The following is a 13,582-nucleotide window of genomic DNA, read 5'->3' as shown; positions in this document are numbered from 1 at the left end:
GGAACTTTACCTGCATTTCAAACAAAAGAACCAGAAACTACACTCTTGGAAATAAAGGTGCTAACCTCAACTATAAAGCGTTCTTCAGCTTGCCCCCATAGGAGAACACATTTTATAAATTTTCCGCTTGGAACCCTTACAGAGAATTCTACCTAGAACCATCCATGAAAGCTTCCACCCAGAACCCCCTATGGGAGGTTCTACAGAGAACCCTTTTATGGTGTAATGTTTGCACCCAGGAGTGTTTTATGAGGTTCTATCAAGCACCTTTCCACCTTCTAAGGGTGCCAACAAGAACCCACCCAGGAGGTTCTATCAAGAACCTTTTCCAAGGGTTTTATCTAGAACACGCTCAGGGGGGTTCTACACAGAACTTTTTTATTCCAAAGGTTTTATCTAGAAGACACTGAGGGAGTTCTACCAAGTCTCACCTGTAGAGGGCTGCTGGGTGTTGATGTTGGGTTTGATGTCCGGTGGAAGGTAGGGAGGTTTTGTGTCCTGGCCCGGGGACAGGTAGGGAGGCACGGACGTCCCCGGCGTCATCGGAGGCGTGGGATTCCCTCCCATCGGAGAGCTGGGGTATCCGGGCATCACTCCACCCCGACCTGGCTGCGAGACGACGATGAAGACGAGTGTTAAGAACCTCAACAACCCCATCAAATGTTTTAAAAAAGAGAAAATGATCATCATACAGTCTGTTTCTGTGTTATTACTGAATTTAATAAGAGGCTGAGTGAATATGAGACTTACCCCGCTGACTGCAGCCTGTGTGAAGGCATTGTATCCTCCTGTTCCTGCAGACGGCAGGCTGCCCTGACCGTTGAACGGTTCTGACTGGAGAACACAGACAGGAAACTCGATACTCAGTTCATCATCCATCAAACAGGAGTTCAACAGTGTTGAAGAAATTAAATCTGTGTGCCTGGACGTTCTCAACAACTTTAATTAGAAACAAATACAAGATTAAATCATCGTGTTTGATGACTTGATTTTGTCACTGTCACAATTTTGCTTTTTAGTTTGCTGTTAAAGGGACAGTTCACCCCAAAATCAAACATTTCTCCACATTTTTCCTCTGGCCTGTAGTGCTATTTATCTTTTTTAATAGTTTTGGTGCGAGTTATCGGTCACTGACAAGTCTTCCTTCACTCCAATATCACAGGCCTAAATGTCACTCGGCTTGTGGTGCTCAAAGCTAAAAAAAATACGTTTGAAAAATTCAAAACCAGTGTCACTTTCCAAAAATTATGAGCTGGTTACTCAAGATGATTCACAGACCTTATTGCAAACAGTTTCATGTAGGAACTACTTCCTTTACAGGAGAAAGAAAGTAGTTCTGGTAGATTCTACCGCAGAAAGAAAGTAGTTCCTACATGACACTGTTCCCACTTTGGGGTTTCTTTAATAATCTGATCAAACATCAGATTGAAATAGGGCTGAAACAAACAATTATTTTCTTTATGGAATAACTCATATTTATTGACATTATTATTGGCAGCTGAGGCTGCAGTCTGAGGTTAACGGACACCAACAGACTCAATAAACTGATCCACTTGGCCAGGGAAACTACTTTCCCCCGGGGCCACTTCTGCAAAATGACAAGAGACCAGGAGCGAGTTAATAAATAAACACATGGCACCTGATGCTGCAAACAGCAAACGTCATTTAGCAGATTAAACATGGTGGTTTAGGACTGATATGAGGTGACGAAACAAAGTCAAACTCATCTGTCCACTTTTCACTGTATTGTCTCTTTTCACTGTTGACCTTCACATGTTTACTGTCTTCACTCATCTTTACTGAGCAGTCAGTTTGACAGCAGCAGGTCAGCTATATGCAGGGGGTGGATTTGGCCCGCGGGCCTCAAGTTGAGTATCCCTGCACGAGGCCACCCACTCCATGACGCATGTGCATTCAGTGTGAGACTCATCCCACTGAGATGCACCACAGAGCGTCACAGGAGGTCACTCCTGCCTGTGGCCGTCAAACTTTTCAACTCCTCCCTCACAGTGTCAGACAGTCTGAGTCAATAGTCTGCCCTTGGACTTATTTCACCCAGGTCTGCAGCTATAACCCGTTATTTATTTATTATTTAGATTTTCAACTGTCTACTACTGACCGCACAGTACAATCATTTTCTATACAGCATTTATACTGTACATTTCAACTAATATTCTTATTTATGTCATTCTTGCTGTAGGAGCACAGTTTGACCTTTAAAGACCCAATCATCATGTGTTTGTCGTCAATAGAAACAGTCACAGGTGTGTGAGGACGCTGCAAAGAAATTTTTTAATCGCTTGCATGCAAGACTAAGTTTGTTTCTCTTTATTTTTGATAATAAACAAAAATCTAAGCTTTTTTGAAGACTTTGGATCTGCTAACTGCAGGATTTAACATATGCACTGAAAAAAATATGCATATATTTACTTTTTTATTTTGTTTCAAGTGTTGATGCACTTCACACACACTCCACTCATTCACCCTGCTGCGACTCACACCTAGACCTTCAATCATGCCGAGTGATGCACTCTATATTGTGGATATTATGCAAAAGCATTTAGACGTCCATCAAGCTTAAAAACATGACTGAAAGTAATTGATAACCTTATAGTACTGTGGAGGATTGGGCTGGCCGGCTCCAGGAGGGAACTGTGCTGGGTTGTGTGATCCAGAAGAGTACTGCCCCATCAAGGGCATCCGACTGGAGGGGTAAGAGGGTGAGGGGGCACATCGCTGCTGTGGACCGGCAGGGTATTGCAGAGGCTGGTTAGGGTACCCCGACATCCCACCAGAACCGTACTGCTGCACTGGAAAACCCTGGAGAAGAAAAAAACAAAAAAAACAAAAAACAAGACAGGAAGAGTTAGTCTCACTGTTTGGACATGTGAGAGTTTGTGAAAAACAAGCCATAGAAACCAGCTGAAGGAGCAGGTAAAAATAGAAGAAAAGCTGTTGCAACACTGCAAAACACTGACTCACCTAATCTCTCTGTTGACAAATACAGACTGTTGCTGTGTGTTGAACCTCTTGTCTGTTTGATTCTCATTTCTTTTCCTTCCATTCAACAAAAACGCTCCACATTCAGCCCCAAAAACCCGGACGTGAATTTATAATGTGGACAAATAATGAGCAGTGAGCAGAGCAGATCACAAACTACAAACCGTCTGCGAGAGCAACGCTACAGTTTATAGTCTCAAAATAATAATAATAATAATAAGAATTTCGAGCCCTAGAATATTTGCTTTAAAAGTGGCATAAATGATGGATGAATTGTCAAAATAGATGTATTCTTTGTCATTGATTAACTGTTTTGTGGCTCTAATCAATTTATAAAACCACGTCCATGAGTTCTTGAGGCTGCAAACTTGTAAAATCAAGAACAATAGTTTTTGCGCTCAAAAACATTAAATGTATTTTTTTATTTTCATAAATATGAGCAGCATGTTTGGAGTTTGTCTGAGAAAGTAACAGCAGTGCAGAGGAACAATCTGATGTTAAGATATAAAGAAACTTGCACTGGGGACCCCTCCTCACTGACCTCTGAATGAAAAGGCCGTTTGAGCCCCTGCTGTCCACCTGGATACCCTCCGTGCTGGGGCATCTTCTGAGTCTGGGCGGGGTGGGAAGGATACAGGCCTCCGGTGGTGGGCGGAGGTCCGGGCCTGGAAGAGACCATCCCTGGGGGAGGGCCGCGGGGGCCCGAATGAGACAGGAACTGGGTGCTGTAGGAGGATGCTCCACCCATCTGGGAGGGAAGGGGAAGTACGACAGCAGGAGTAAAAACAGAGAGTAGAGAGCACAGAGAGTGAACAGTGTGACAGACAGGGAAAAGTTACAACAACACACGCTTTTTATCAAGCTTCTACAGAGACTCTCGAGCTGTGAGTAACTAGTCTGGCAACTGAGAGTGTCAAATGATGTGATGTCTCTGCTGTTAATAAGAGACATGTGTCATGAGTCTGTGTGAGCAGCAGAAAATCAGCTTCTGCTCTGCATCCCTCCTACAGTCCTGAAACATCACGACTCCAACCAGCCAGAGTGAATAAAAACTGTAAGAAAAGGTCTGAAAACTTTGACCTAAACTTTGACTCACAAGTCAATAAACAGTCAGACTGAGAGGCTTTCTGTAAATAAGCAAAAAGTAACTTTTAGCAAAGTTTAAATGTGATTTTTCTGTGTGTATTTGCAATATTATTCACCAGAGGTGACAGTGTGACAATACAAATCTTTAGGTTAATTTTTTATCTCCTTTTTACACTCTTTCCACGCAGCGTCATAACCTACTGTCTTTAGTGTATTCTGTGTCTTGCTAGCTTCCCCGTTCAGCAAGGACATTCATCTTCTGTGTTTACGAGTTTTAATCACTGAGACATGTTGAAATATTTAACTAAAAACTACAGATATGTGCGACCATGTAGCTCACCTGGTAGATCATGTGCACACCTGCGCACTTCACTTATAAAAAACATAATGTTTACTTGAGTCACTTGATTCATATAATCATGTTATATGAGAAAGACACTTAAAATACATATAAAACAAACATTTACTGTTGGAGGCAACAGGAAGCTTTTTCTATTTCTTTCCCATACGAGACATGATAAACTTTTTCATGTTGTGTGTCGAGTTTATGCAGCGGGACAAACTTTATCTTTTAATTAACTCATCAGACACTTCCAGAATATGGAAAGTGTGCAGCTGGTACCTCTGCAGGTCACTCCCAGCTGATTTTGGAGACTTCTGGCATCAGTCATCTGCCAGCAGTAACTACATTTTTGGTCAAAATTCAGTTATAACTACAAATGAACTTCTGGATATCTGTCTTATCTTGTTCAGCTTTGCTTTGTTTTAGAGAAAAATCACCTTAAAACTTGCAGTGACCAGTGACCAGGCCAGTGAAAAAAACTTAAAAGCTCTTTTTTTCAGTTTCTGACTCTTTGGTTACTGCAGTTCATCTTTTTCATTCTATTTTATTCTTTATTCCGATGCATGTAAGAACAGAATTTAGCTCTGAGTGGCTTCATACACACTGTGACTGGGAGGTAAACTGAAGACATCCTGGTCTCAGGATGTTAACTAAATAATAAAACAGTGCTCTAATAGGTTTCTAACATTTTAATCTGCTAGAAAACTGACTTGGATCAAGTTTTCAGCCAAAAGAAATGAATGATGAATGAAGTTACTCTGGTTAAAAGATGCTGCTGCTGTTTCCAGTACAGATGGACACATTTACCTGGCAGAGACTTTACCTGTCCATAGTTCAGCTCCTGGTTCTGTTTCTCCTGTATTGCTGCGACAGTTGCCGTAGCAGTGGCAGTTGCTGTGGCAGCGGCGGCGGCAACAGCAGCGGCGGCAGCCTGAGTGAAGTCTGAGGGAGGACGAACGCCCAGACCGGCACCTCCACTGTTACCAGAGTAACTGCAGGGGGAAGACGGGGAGATGAGTGGGCAGCGAACGGAGCGTGTGTGAGTGTGTGTGTGTGTGTGTGTGTGTGAGGTTTTCGTCATGAGCATGAATCAGAGCAGTGGGTGAGAGCAGCCACGCTGACATATGGTGATGTAAAACCAGGCAGAAATAGCATAAAAAAACCACAACGCTGTTAAATTATCAGAGTCATTTGTGAAGCATCAACACCAGGAAGAGAAATATCGTTCCTGATACAAACGACTCAGTGTTAAAAGAACAGGAAACTCAAGATTGTGATTTGTTTTTTGCTAAATAGGTGTTAATTATTTTTGTCAGCTCTAAGAAATGACATCAACTGGTGTAAAAAGCTCCCATGTTGCTTCTTGATTTGAAGTGTATTATCTTTATTAAAACAATCTGACTGTGTTTTGTTGCTGCTCACCTCCTCTGTCATCATCACAGATTTTAAATGTCAATTTAATTGATCTGACAGCACAGCTGTTGACTGATGTTCAATATACTGTGAGCTGTGATCAAATTTCACAAACAGGAAACAGATTTGTTTTGTCAATTAAAAAATTATTTCGTGACAAAAATTGTGACGACAAGGCAAATGAAAAAAAGACAGACAACAAAGATTAAGAGGAAAACTGTTCGTTCTGTCCCAACGAGAAAAGATGAGACGCAATATTTGATTCTGTTCAGGCTGACGACCAAAGTTAGATCACAGTGATCAGACATCTGACGGCACCGAGGAGTTCGTTAAGTACAACAACTACCTGACAGGTGGGAAAAAGGAAAGCAAAGAGAAGAAAGGAAAGGAAAGTGTAATTGCAGCATAGACGTGTTACATCTGTCTCTATGGAGGCCCGTTTCCATCAATATGATGGAAAAAAGAAAAAACTTTATTGAAATAATGTCTCGGAAACTAAATCTAAATTTAACTAAGTCATTATTTTAACATATTAGGTCATTTTTTGATGCATTAAGTTGTTTTCACTAAGTTTCTCATTATTTTGAGATACTAACTCAGTATTTTAATATAGGGGAGACTGGGGTCAATTGTAACATTTTAAATATAATTTTCCATCATAAATCACAGATTACTTGAAATATACAAGAGAATGAGAAACATAGATATGTGCACTAATTAGTAATAAGATTTTATATTTTTACCAATGAGAATAAGACTAATATTAAATTTCATGCAAGAAGTCAGAGTGGTATTGCCCCCTTGTTGGGGGCCATTGTTACAGTGGATGGGGGCAGTTGAAACACTGGTAACCCCACACTTCAAAATAATCATATTACTGCTGTAGTGTCTAATAATATTACTTAGATTTTATTAACTGGAATTGAGTTAAAAGTAATTTTACATTCCTGAAATTAAATAAATACAAAAAACATTTTAGTTTAATGTCAATATAAGTTCTATTTCAAATTAAATTTAAAGGAATGAATGTTAACTGGTTCATTTTTGGGACTGTAAACTTAGTTCAGAATTAAAAAAAGTGAATTATGAACCTGAACCTGTTCACTTTAATCTCTGTGAACTGAACTCTGAGCTCTTTTTAAGTGTGAACAGCTCTGATTACAGATGACCTCCACGTTTCTTGTAACTTTCAAACATGATGAGTTGGATTCCTGTTCAGTCATACTGAAAGTAAAATTCAGAATTGGATTCAGTTTCACTGCAGCTGACATTTAGCGACACAGGAAAGCCATTTACCTTCCACCGTAGGCCGACGCCGGGTTGTAAGCAGCGCTGGGACGTCCGTACATGACCGGCTGGCCGTAACCTTTGGAGACCGCCTCGCCGTACGACTGCTGGCCCATGAACTGGGAGCCCATGCCGGGACCCATACCGGGGCTGCCGCCAGGCATCATGTGACCGCCAGAGCTCTCGCCCGGTCCCATGGGCGCACCGAACACCTGCGTGGGAAAACAGAGAGATGTGTCATCATAGCAAACCGTCATACGGCCCATAATGTGGTGAAATAAAGTGAATCAGAGGGAGGATGGTGGGGGAGGGACAGACGACACACTCAGACTGAGTCCTGAGAGTCACAATGAAAATGAAACTGTGGCTGAACATGAAGCTAAAAGTAGATGGAGAAGTTTTCATTTAACTTAACTTCTCTGGAATAGAATAAATGATTGTGTTTGAAATCAACAGAATTCAAAAGACTGAAAGACTTTTACTCTTCATGACTGAATGAAGGAAATTTATTTCAATCGTGCACATTTGACTTATTCCTAAAAACTTTCCAGGAATGTTCTTTTTTCTTCTTCTCTTTCATTATTGATGAAGCTGCAGATTTAGTCCACGGGTCTGCTACCTTTACTCTCAATTTAACTCTGTGACTTCTCTTTTTTTAAGGTTTGGCAACTCCAGACCTGCTGCCGGCAAACGTTAGAGGAAAAGGCTTCGAGCCGTAGACGTCGGCCATGATGCACATTTTAGTTGATGAAATATTCAAGCACTTTTTTTTAACGTGCTGAACAGACGACGGATTTTTACAACTGGAGAATGTGCAAAACACTTTAAGTCTACAACAGTGATGAATATGATTTTATCATTAAAGCAACAGGAAGTTTAGTCTGTGAAATGAAGGGCTGTTGGTTTCTGAAGGAAGTTTTAGATCCATCTATCGCTTGAAACCATTTATCCTTGACGGGTTGTGGAGGGGTGGAGCCTATCCCAGAAGCAGGGTACACCCCGGACAAGTCGCCAGTTCATCTCAGAGCCCCCCAACCAGCTGTGAGGCGACATGGTTAACCACGGCACCACCGCGCAGTTAGATTTGAGTTTTTAAAGCATAAACCAGTTACTGTTTTTTTTATTACTATTTCATCAATTAATAAAAAGTCTGCCCGGCTTTAGATGGAGTTTTTATTAATTGATGAAACAGTAATAAAAAAGTAACTGGATTATGCTCCAGACTTCAGAACATGACTGTTATCTGAGGTACAGTGTGTCAGAAGAGACGTCATTCAGCTGCATTATTCCATACATTATAACATCTGCATAGCATTGCCAGATGATCGTCCAGATGAAACGGTCGACCGACTGATCGGTCCGTCACTAATAGAAGCTTTAGGTCCTCCGTTCTCAAACTCTGGTGCGTGAACCCCTGATGGTCCATGAAATCTCTCTAGTGGTACTTGGAGAAATGTCAGAAATATTTGAAAATACTATCAAAATACTACAATATTTCTTGAGGTGGTACACGGTCTAAAAAGTTTCATAAAACCCTACTTTGGAGTATTCAGGTCAGACTTAATAAAACGCACCTCAAAACTGTGGAAAATGCTTTTGGATATTTAGTTGATTAGGTCCCCGTGTGCCCTATTCATATATTTTCTAACTTACTTTCTTGCAATCCTAAAGATATCCAGTAAACAAATTTGTTACCAACTCAAAATATTTTTCCAGGGTTCTGTTGGGTGTCTGGGGTCTGTTCATGTTTTTGACAAATACGAAAAATAAAAATATCTCTCTGCATTTACCAAACTATACAACCCACGTGAACACTGGAACACACTTAAATTGACAGATATTAAAGGGAAAAATAACAAAATACGAGTTAAATAAGTCAGTAACAAGAAACGTTCCACTACTAATGAATCATTTCAGTATTTGAAGCTATTTGAAGGCATTTTAAATCAAATGTTTGACGACTCTCCTCCATCCTGACGAAGATATTTCCAAGGATAACAGAGTCGATAAAATGCTTTTACTCCCACGCTTTATCAGCAGGAACAAATATGCATCACTCTGAGAGATTTGGGACCGTATTTAATAAGATGTGAGGAAAACAAAATGTTCTGAAGATCCAACTGAGGAGTAAAAGTGTTTTTTTTTCTTTAAGTGAAGAATGAGACACATTTATCAAGCAGCTCACTCCTACTCTCGGTGAAGTGTAGGCGCGACCTTTCAGAGCAGATCTCAAGTGTTTATTTTTGACTTCAGAGGAACAGTCACATCAGCTAATGCGTGGATTTAGCCTACGTCCGCTCCATTGATAACATTTTTCATTCCTCCTTTTTATTATTATAACTATTTATATGGATTCTTAAACATCTCAAATAAGAAGTGATGCACATTTTATTAATAATGTAAGACCAAACTAAATATTGGAGATTCTGCAGGTGATGGAGGAGGTGTTATACATCAAAGAAAACATAATTATGGGCCACTTTATTCTAACATTGTTTAATGCAAACAAAAAAAAAGGATTTAAAAAAAGATTGTTAAGAAAGCTGGCTTTACATTTGTTGTCAAAAAATGTGAGAAAAGTGGTGCGAGCTTACAAGAACGCAGCAGCTGCAACCGGTCGGCTTCAAACTCCCCCCAGTCTGAACTATGGAGATTTATTTAAATAACACATTGTTTATAACAGTAATTTTAATAAAGCTGTAGAGCTTTGGGCGATAATTCTAGTTTTGTCTCAGTTTTGTTTAAACTTGCAGGTCTAAAATATTTCTAAATATCATATAATATCATGACTTCTAAAGCATCTCGACTCCACTTAGTTTAGTTATATGTAACATTATAAGGCTAAATCATAAAGTTTACACAGATCTGCAGTGGAGAGCAAAAACTCCAGCATGACTAGAACTGCAACTTCATCATCAATCGAAAGAAATCACTGATCAGTTTCCCAAATCTCACACTGACGTCCTCAAATGCTCAAAAGATATTAAGCTTACTGTCTTAGAGGACTAAAGAAACCAGAGAATATTCACATTTGAGAAGCTGAAGTCAGAGAATTTGAATGTTAATAATGAATTAATAATCAAGTCACTGATTAACCGTCGCATGATAACGCTGTTCTCTCCAGTCTTATTGTCTCAGAGGGTCTGAATACAACCAGTCCTACAAAAGAAAACTTTTATATTTTATATTTCACTTAAACTTGAAATTAAACTGATTAATTTTACCACTGGGGGGCAGCACAAACAAGTTGTGAACACAACACTGACATTGTTTATGTTGTAGACATCAGGTATGAGGGTGATACTGTGTGTTGAACTTAACAGCAAACAGTCTGTTAACACGTCCAACAGTTACAGAGCGACATGATCGTTCATTTATTTACTCTCTTTTATCTCTGTGTTTGGTCTCCACCACCTCCCGAGAGAAATATCTGGTTCTTTAGCTGCTAAATGTTCCACTACGTTCACCAGCTCGTCTCTAACTGTGTGTGTCTGCTGTTTACCGCAGAGCAGGTATTCTGCACATTTTAGGTTTAGTTGCATCTAGTGGTGAGCCTGCAGACAGCAAACGTCTCGTAGGAGAACCTACCAAACTTCTTGGTCATGTTGGTCGTGTTGGTTTGCCTCAAATTCACTTGAGAATTAGACAGAAACTAGGACTTACAGATATGGTAAAAAAAAAAGTCATATTGCAATTATTTTGACTAAAATTGCAATGTACAATATGATTAGCAGGAATAATCATTTTTGCAGTATAATATTTGATTTTTACTGAAAAAAACAATTAAAATCATGCTGATGTGATATTTGTAATCTGTAGAACGAGATTTTTAGGCCAGGTCACCTCTGCAGCACCATGGTACCTCACTGTAAAGCAGTTTTCTCACACATTTTTCCTTTTTTAAAAAAAATTATTTGATTCCACAATTTGGATATTGCACTTGGCCGTACTGCAGTAATGATAATATTGCGATTAACTGTGCAGCTCTACTAGAAACGTGACTTATTACAGCTGTGACAATAAAAAAACAGTGAAGTAATGACTGGATGGTTAAACAGTGGGCTTTAGAATAAATCTCCATACAGCTGAGAGAAGCTGCAGTCTGTCACACTGTCATATGACATATTCTCATTATAAAGACTATTGATTATAGCTGCTTTAAGTCATCAGAAATGTGATTTCTTTCATTTTTTACTAAAATCCAAACTGTACTTTCACTGCAGCAAATAAATATGATATTGATTTTATACACAACAAAATAAATAAATAAAAGCTTTTTTTTTATGTGCAGTAACTGGTTTTGTTTCAGTGCAGCACATAAAACAGGAGGGAAAAAAAAAAAAAAAGAAGAAGATGTCCCCAGGGTGCTGAGACATGTGTTACCTGGCTGTGTGTGGGATTGGTCACGCCCCACACTGTGGTTACTACAGAGAGAGATCCCGCGTGCTGATTGGTGCCTGGTTGCCAGGAGACTGGGTCATTTAGGAAGGGGCCGTCACTGCTGCAGGAGGACATGAAGCCGAGTTACTGGGATGGTCGGGGAGGTTCAGGAGAGCAGCATTCATTCACATATTAATTACATCACAGTGTCTCACTCACACGCTGTTTTGCTGTTTCCTCTTTAATAACAATCGTGTGTTGATTAACACCTCGTCAGGGCTTATTTGCGCTGGAAGCAGCACGGAGACGGGATTCAATAAAAGGTCGTCAATATATCATTTACACCTTGGTGAGCTAACGATTAACCCGTCCATGGTTTATTCATCTAACAGCTGAGGTTACCCTCTGCTTCCTCCTTTCAAACCATTTCCTCGACAGGAAACTACCACAACAGCTTAGTATCATACCACATTTGCACACATAATGATGCAGGAGCATCTCTACAAGCAGAACTGGTGTGTTCTTAACACTTTTTAACATCTAATTTACACAATTATTTTTTCGCAAAGAAATGCAAAGATGTCATTATCTAAAATATACAAGATCAAACTGAGCTACTTGTTTGTTCTTTCTCTTTCTTTTCTACAATCAGCCACATTTTCTGAGGCTGCTTGTCGTGTCAGTAAGTTGGCAACACGTCTCCTGCTTTCATTGCTTTCTGGAGAGAAACAGAGCAGTCAACAGGCTCTGTGGCTGCACTCAATTAAGTGTTTTGGCTTGAGTAAGACTAATCAAGATGCTTCCAAAAAGCCTGAACAGAGCTGAACACTCAACAGTCGATCGCCTTAACAGTTTGTAATTAAGGACTTGAGGCTGACTGAACCCTGGTTGATGGAATTCATTAGCTTTTTCTTTATTCAAAGGGTAATTCCAGGACATACAGACTTAATTTGTTGTTCTAAGTGTCTGACAACATTATGGACAGTATCCTGACAGAGACAGACCTTTTTTCTTTGAGCAGAGACCCCCAGCTGCATCGCTCTTATCAAAGCTACAAGGCTCCACTGACAAAAACAGTAATTTTACCTCACAGAACAGATGAGTTGCTGGTCGACCGCTGCCTTGATTGGTTAGTTTATTTGTGCTATCGTGTGACTTTGGTCTTTTACAAGAGAAAAAAGCACAAGTCACACACATTTAAACAATGTACGGGGCCAATTCCAGAACTTTTAATACCTATTAGTCATTTAGACCCCAAGATATGTAAAACTGAAAAATAAATACTGGAATTTTCCTCTGCAGGGGAACCGTTTCTTTCTTTCTCTTGTTTCTTTACAACCACAAGTTTTTTGCAGTGACACCACCCATGTCTGCACTCTTGAATTAACGCCATTTTGAATTTATGGTTTCATTAATTTCTTTTCCTCAGGCCTGTCTTTTGCACAGACTTTTAGTTTTCTTCTCCCTTTAGGAAGGAGAAACAAGCAGACTTCACTTTGCATCACATTCTAGATCATGTTGTCTATATTTTACCTCTCTGAATATCACTTTTTCCCTGCTGGGATCATCTCATGTCATATTAACTTCAGTGATATTCATCTATTTTCCCAAGTGATTAATAGGGATGACAATTTTTGGCAGCTGCAGCCACAAAACAGGCTGCAGTGTAACCCTTATGGGCAATTACACAACGTCAAAGTACGCCCACAAAAAGTACTGGGTTTTTTTTTTCCACTGACAGGATCAGATAGTTATTCTAAGTGTCTGACAACATTATGGAACAGATTGACCATTTTGTTTAACCGGAGACAGCTGTCAGATCGCTCTCTTCAAAGCCACCAGACGTCTTTGACAAATTTTACTTTGCAGAACACAGGAGTTGCTGGTCTACTGCTGCCTCCATCGGTTAGTTTATTTGTGTTATTGTGTGGTTTTGGTGTTTTAGTAGTGAAAAAAGCACAAGTCACACACATCAACACAATCTACTGGGCCAGTTCCAAAAGTTTTAGAACATATTAGTCACTTAGACTCCAAAATATGTAAAAGAAAAAAGGCCCAGGTTTGAAAACACCA

The 13,582-nt window shown here is 39.8% G+C and overlaps 1 protein-coding gene across 4 annotated transcripts in view; it reads right to left on the bottom strand.

The window, feature by feature from the left end:
• The window catches only part of zmiz2 (zinc finger, MIZ-type containing 2), a 34,771-nt gene that overhangs the window by 7,825 nt on the left and 13,364 nt on the right, over positions 1-13,582 (bottom strand). For 2 of the 4 annotated variants that reach the window (XM_084745772.1, XM_084745773.1), the window contains exons 3-9: positions 11,513-11,630; positions 7,139-7,341; positions 5,253-5,421; positions 3,542-3,748; positions 2,608-2,820; positions 751-834; positions 432-609 (exon numbers count right to left, since the gene is read on the bottom strand). In XM_084745772.1, the coding sequence (XP_084601898.1) occupies positions 432-609; positions 751-834; positions 2,608-2,820; positions 3,542-3,748; positions 5,253-5,421; positions 7,139-7,341; positions 11,513-11,630 (1,172 nt within the window). The remainder of the gene's footprint in view (positions 1-431; positions 610-750; positions 835-2,607; positions 2,821-3,541; positions 3,749-5,252; positions 5,422-7,138; positions 7,342-11,512; positions 11,631-13,582) is intronic. The other 2 variants (XM_084745774.1, XM_084745775.1) reach the window with 1 other exon arrangement.

Source organism: Lutjanus erythropterus, chromosome 20, assembly GCF_056507025.1.
Source record: "Lutjanus erythropterus isolate fLutEry1 chromosome 20, fLutEry1.hap2, whole genome shotgun sequence".
NCBI lineage: Eukaryota > Metazoa > Chordata > Actinopteri > Lutjaniformes > Lutjanidae > Lutjanus > Lutjanus erythropterus.
This window is presented reverse-complemented; position numbering and strand designations above follow the sequence as displayed.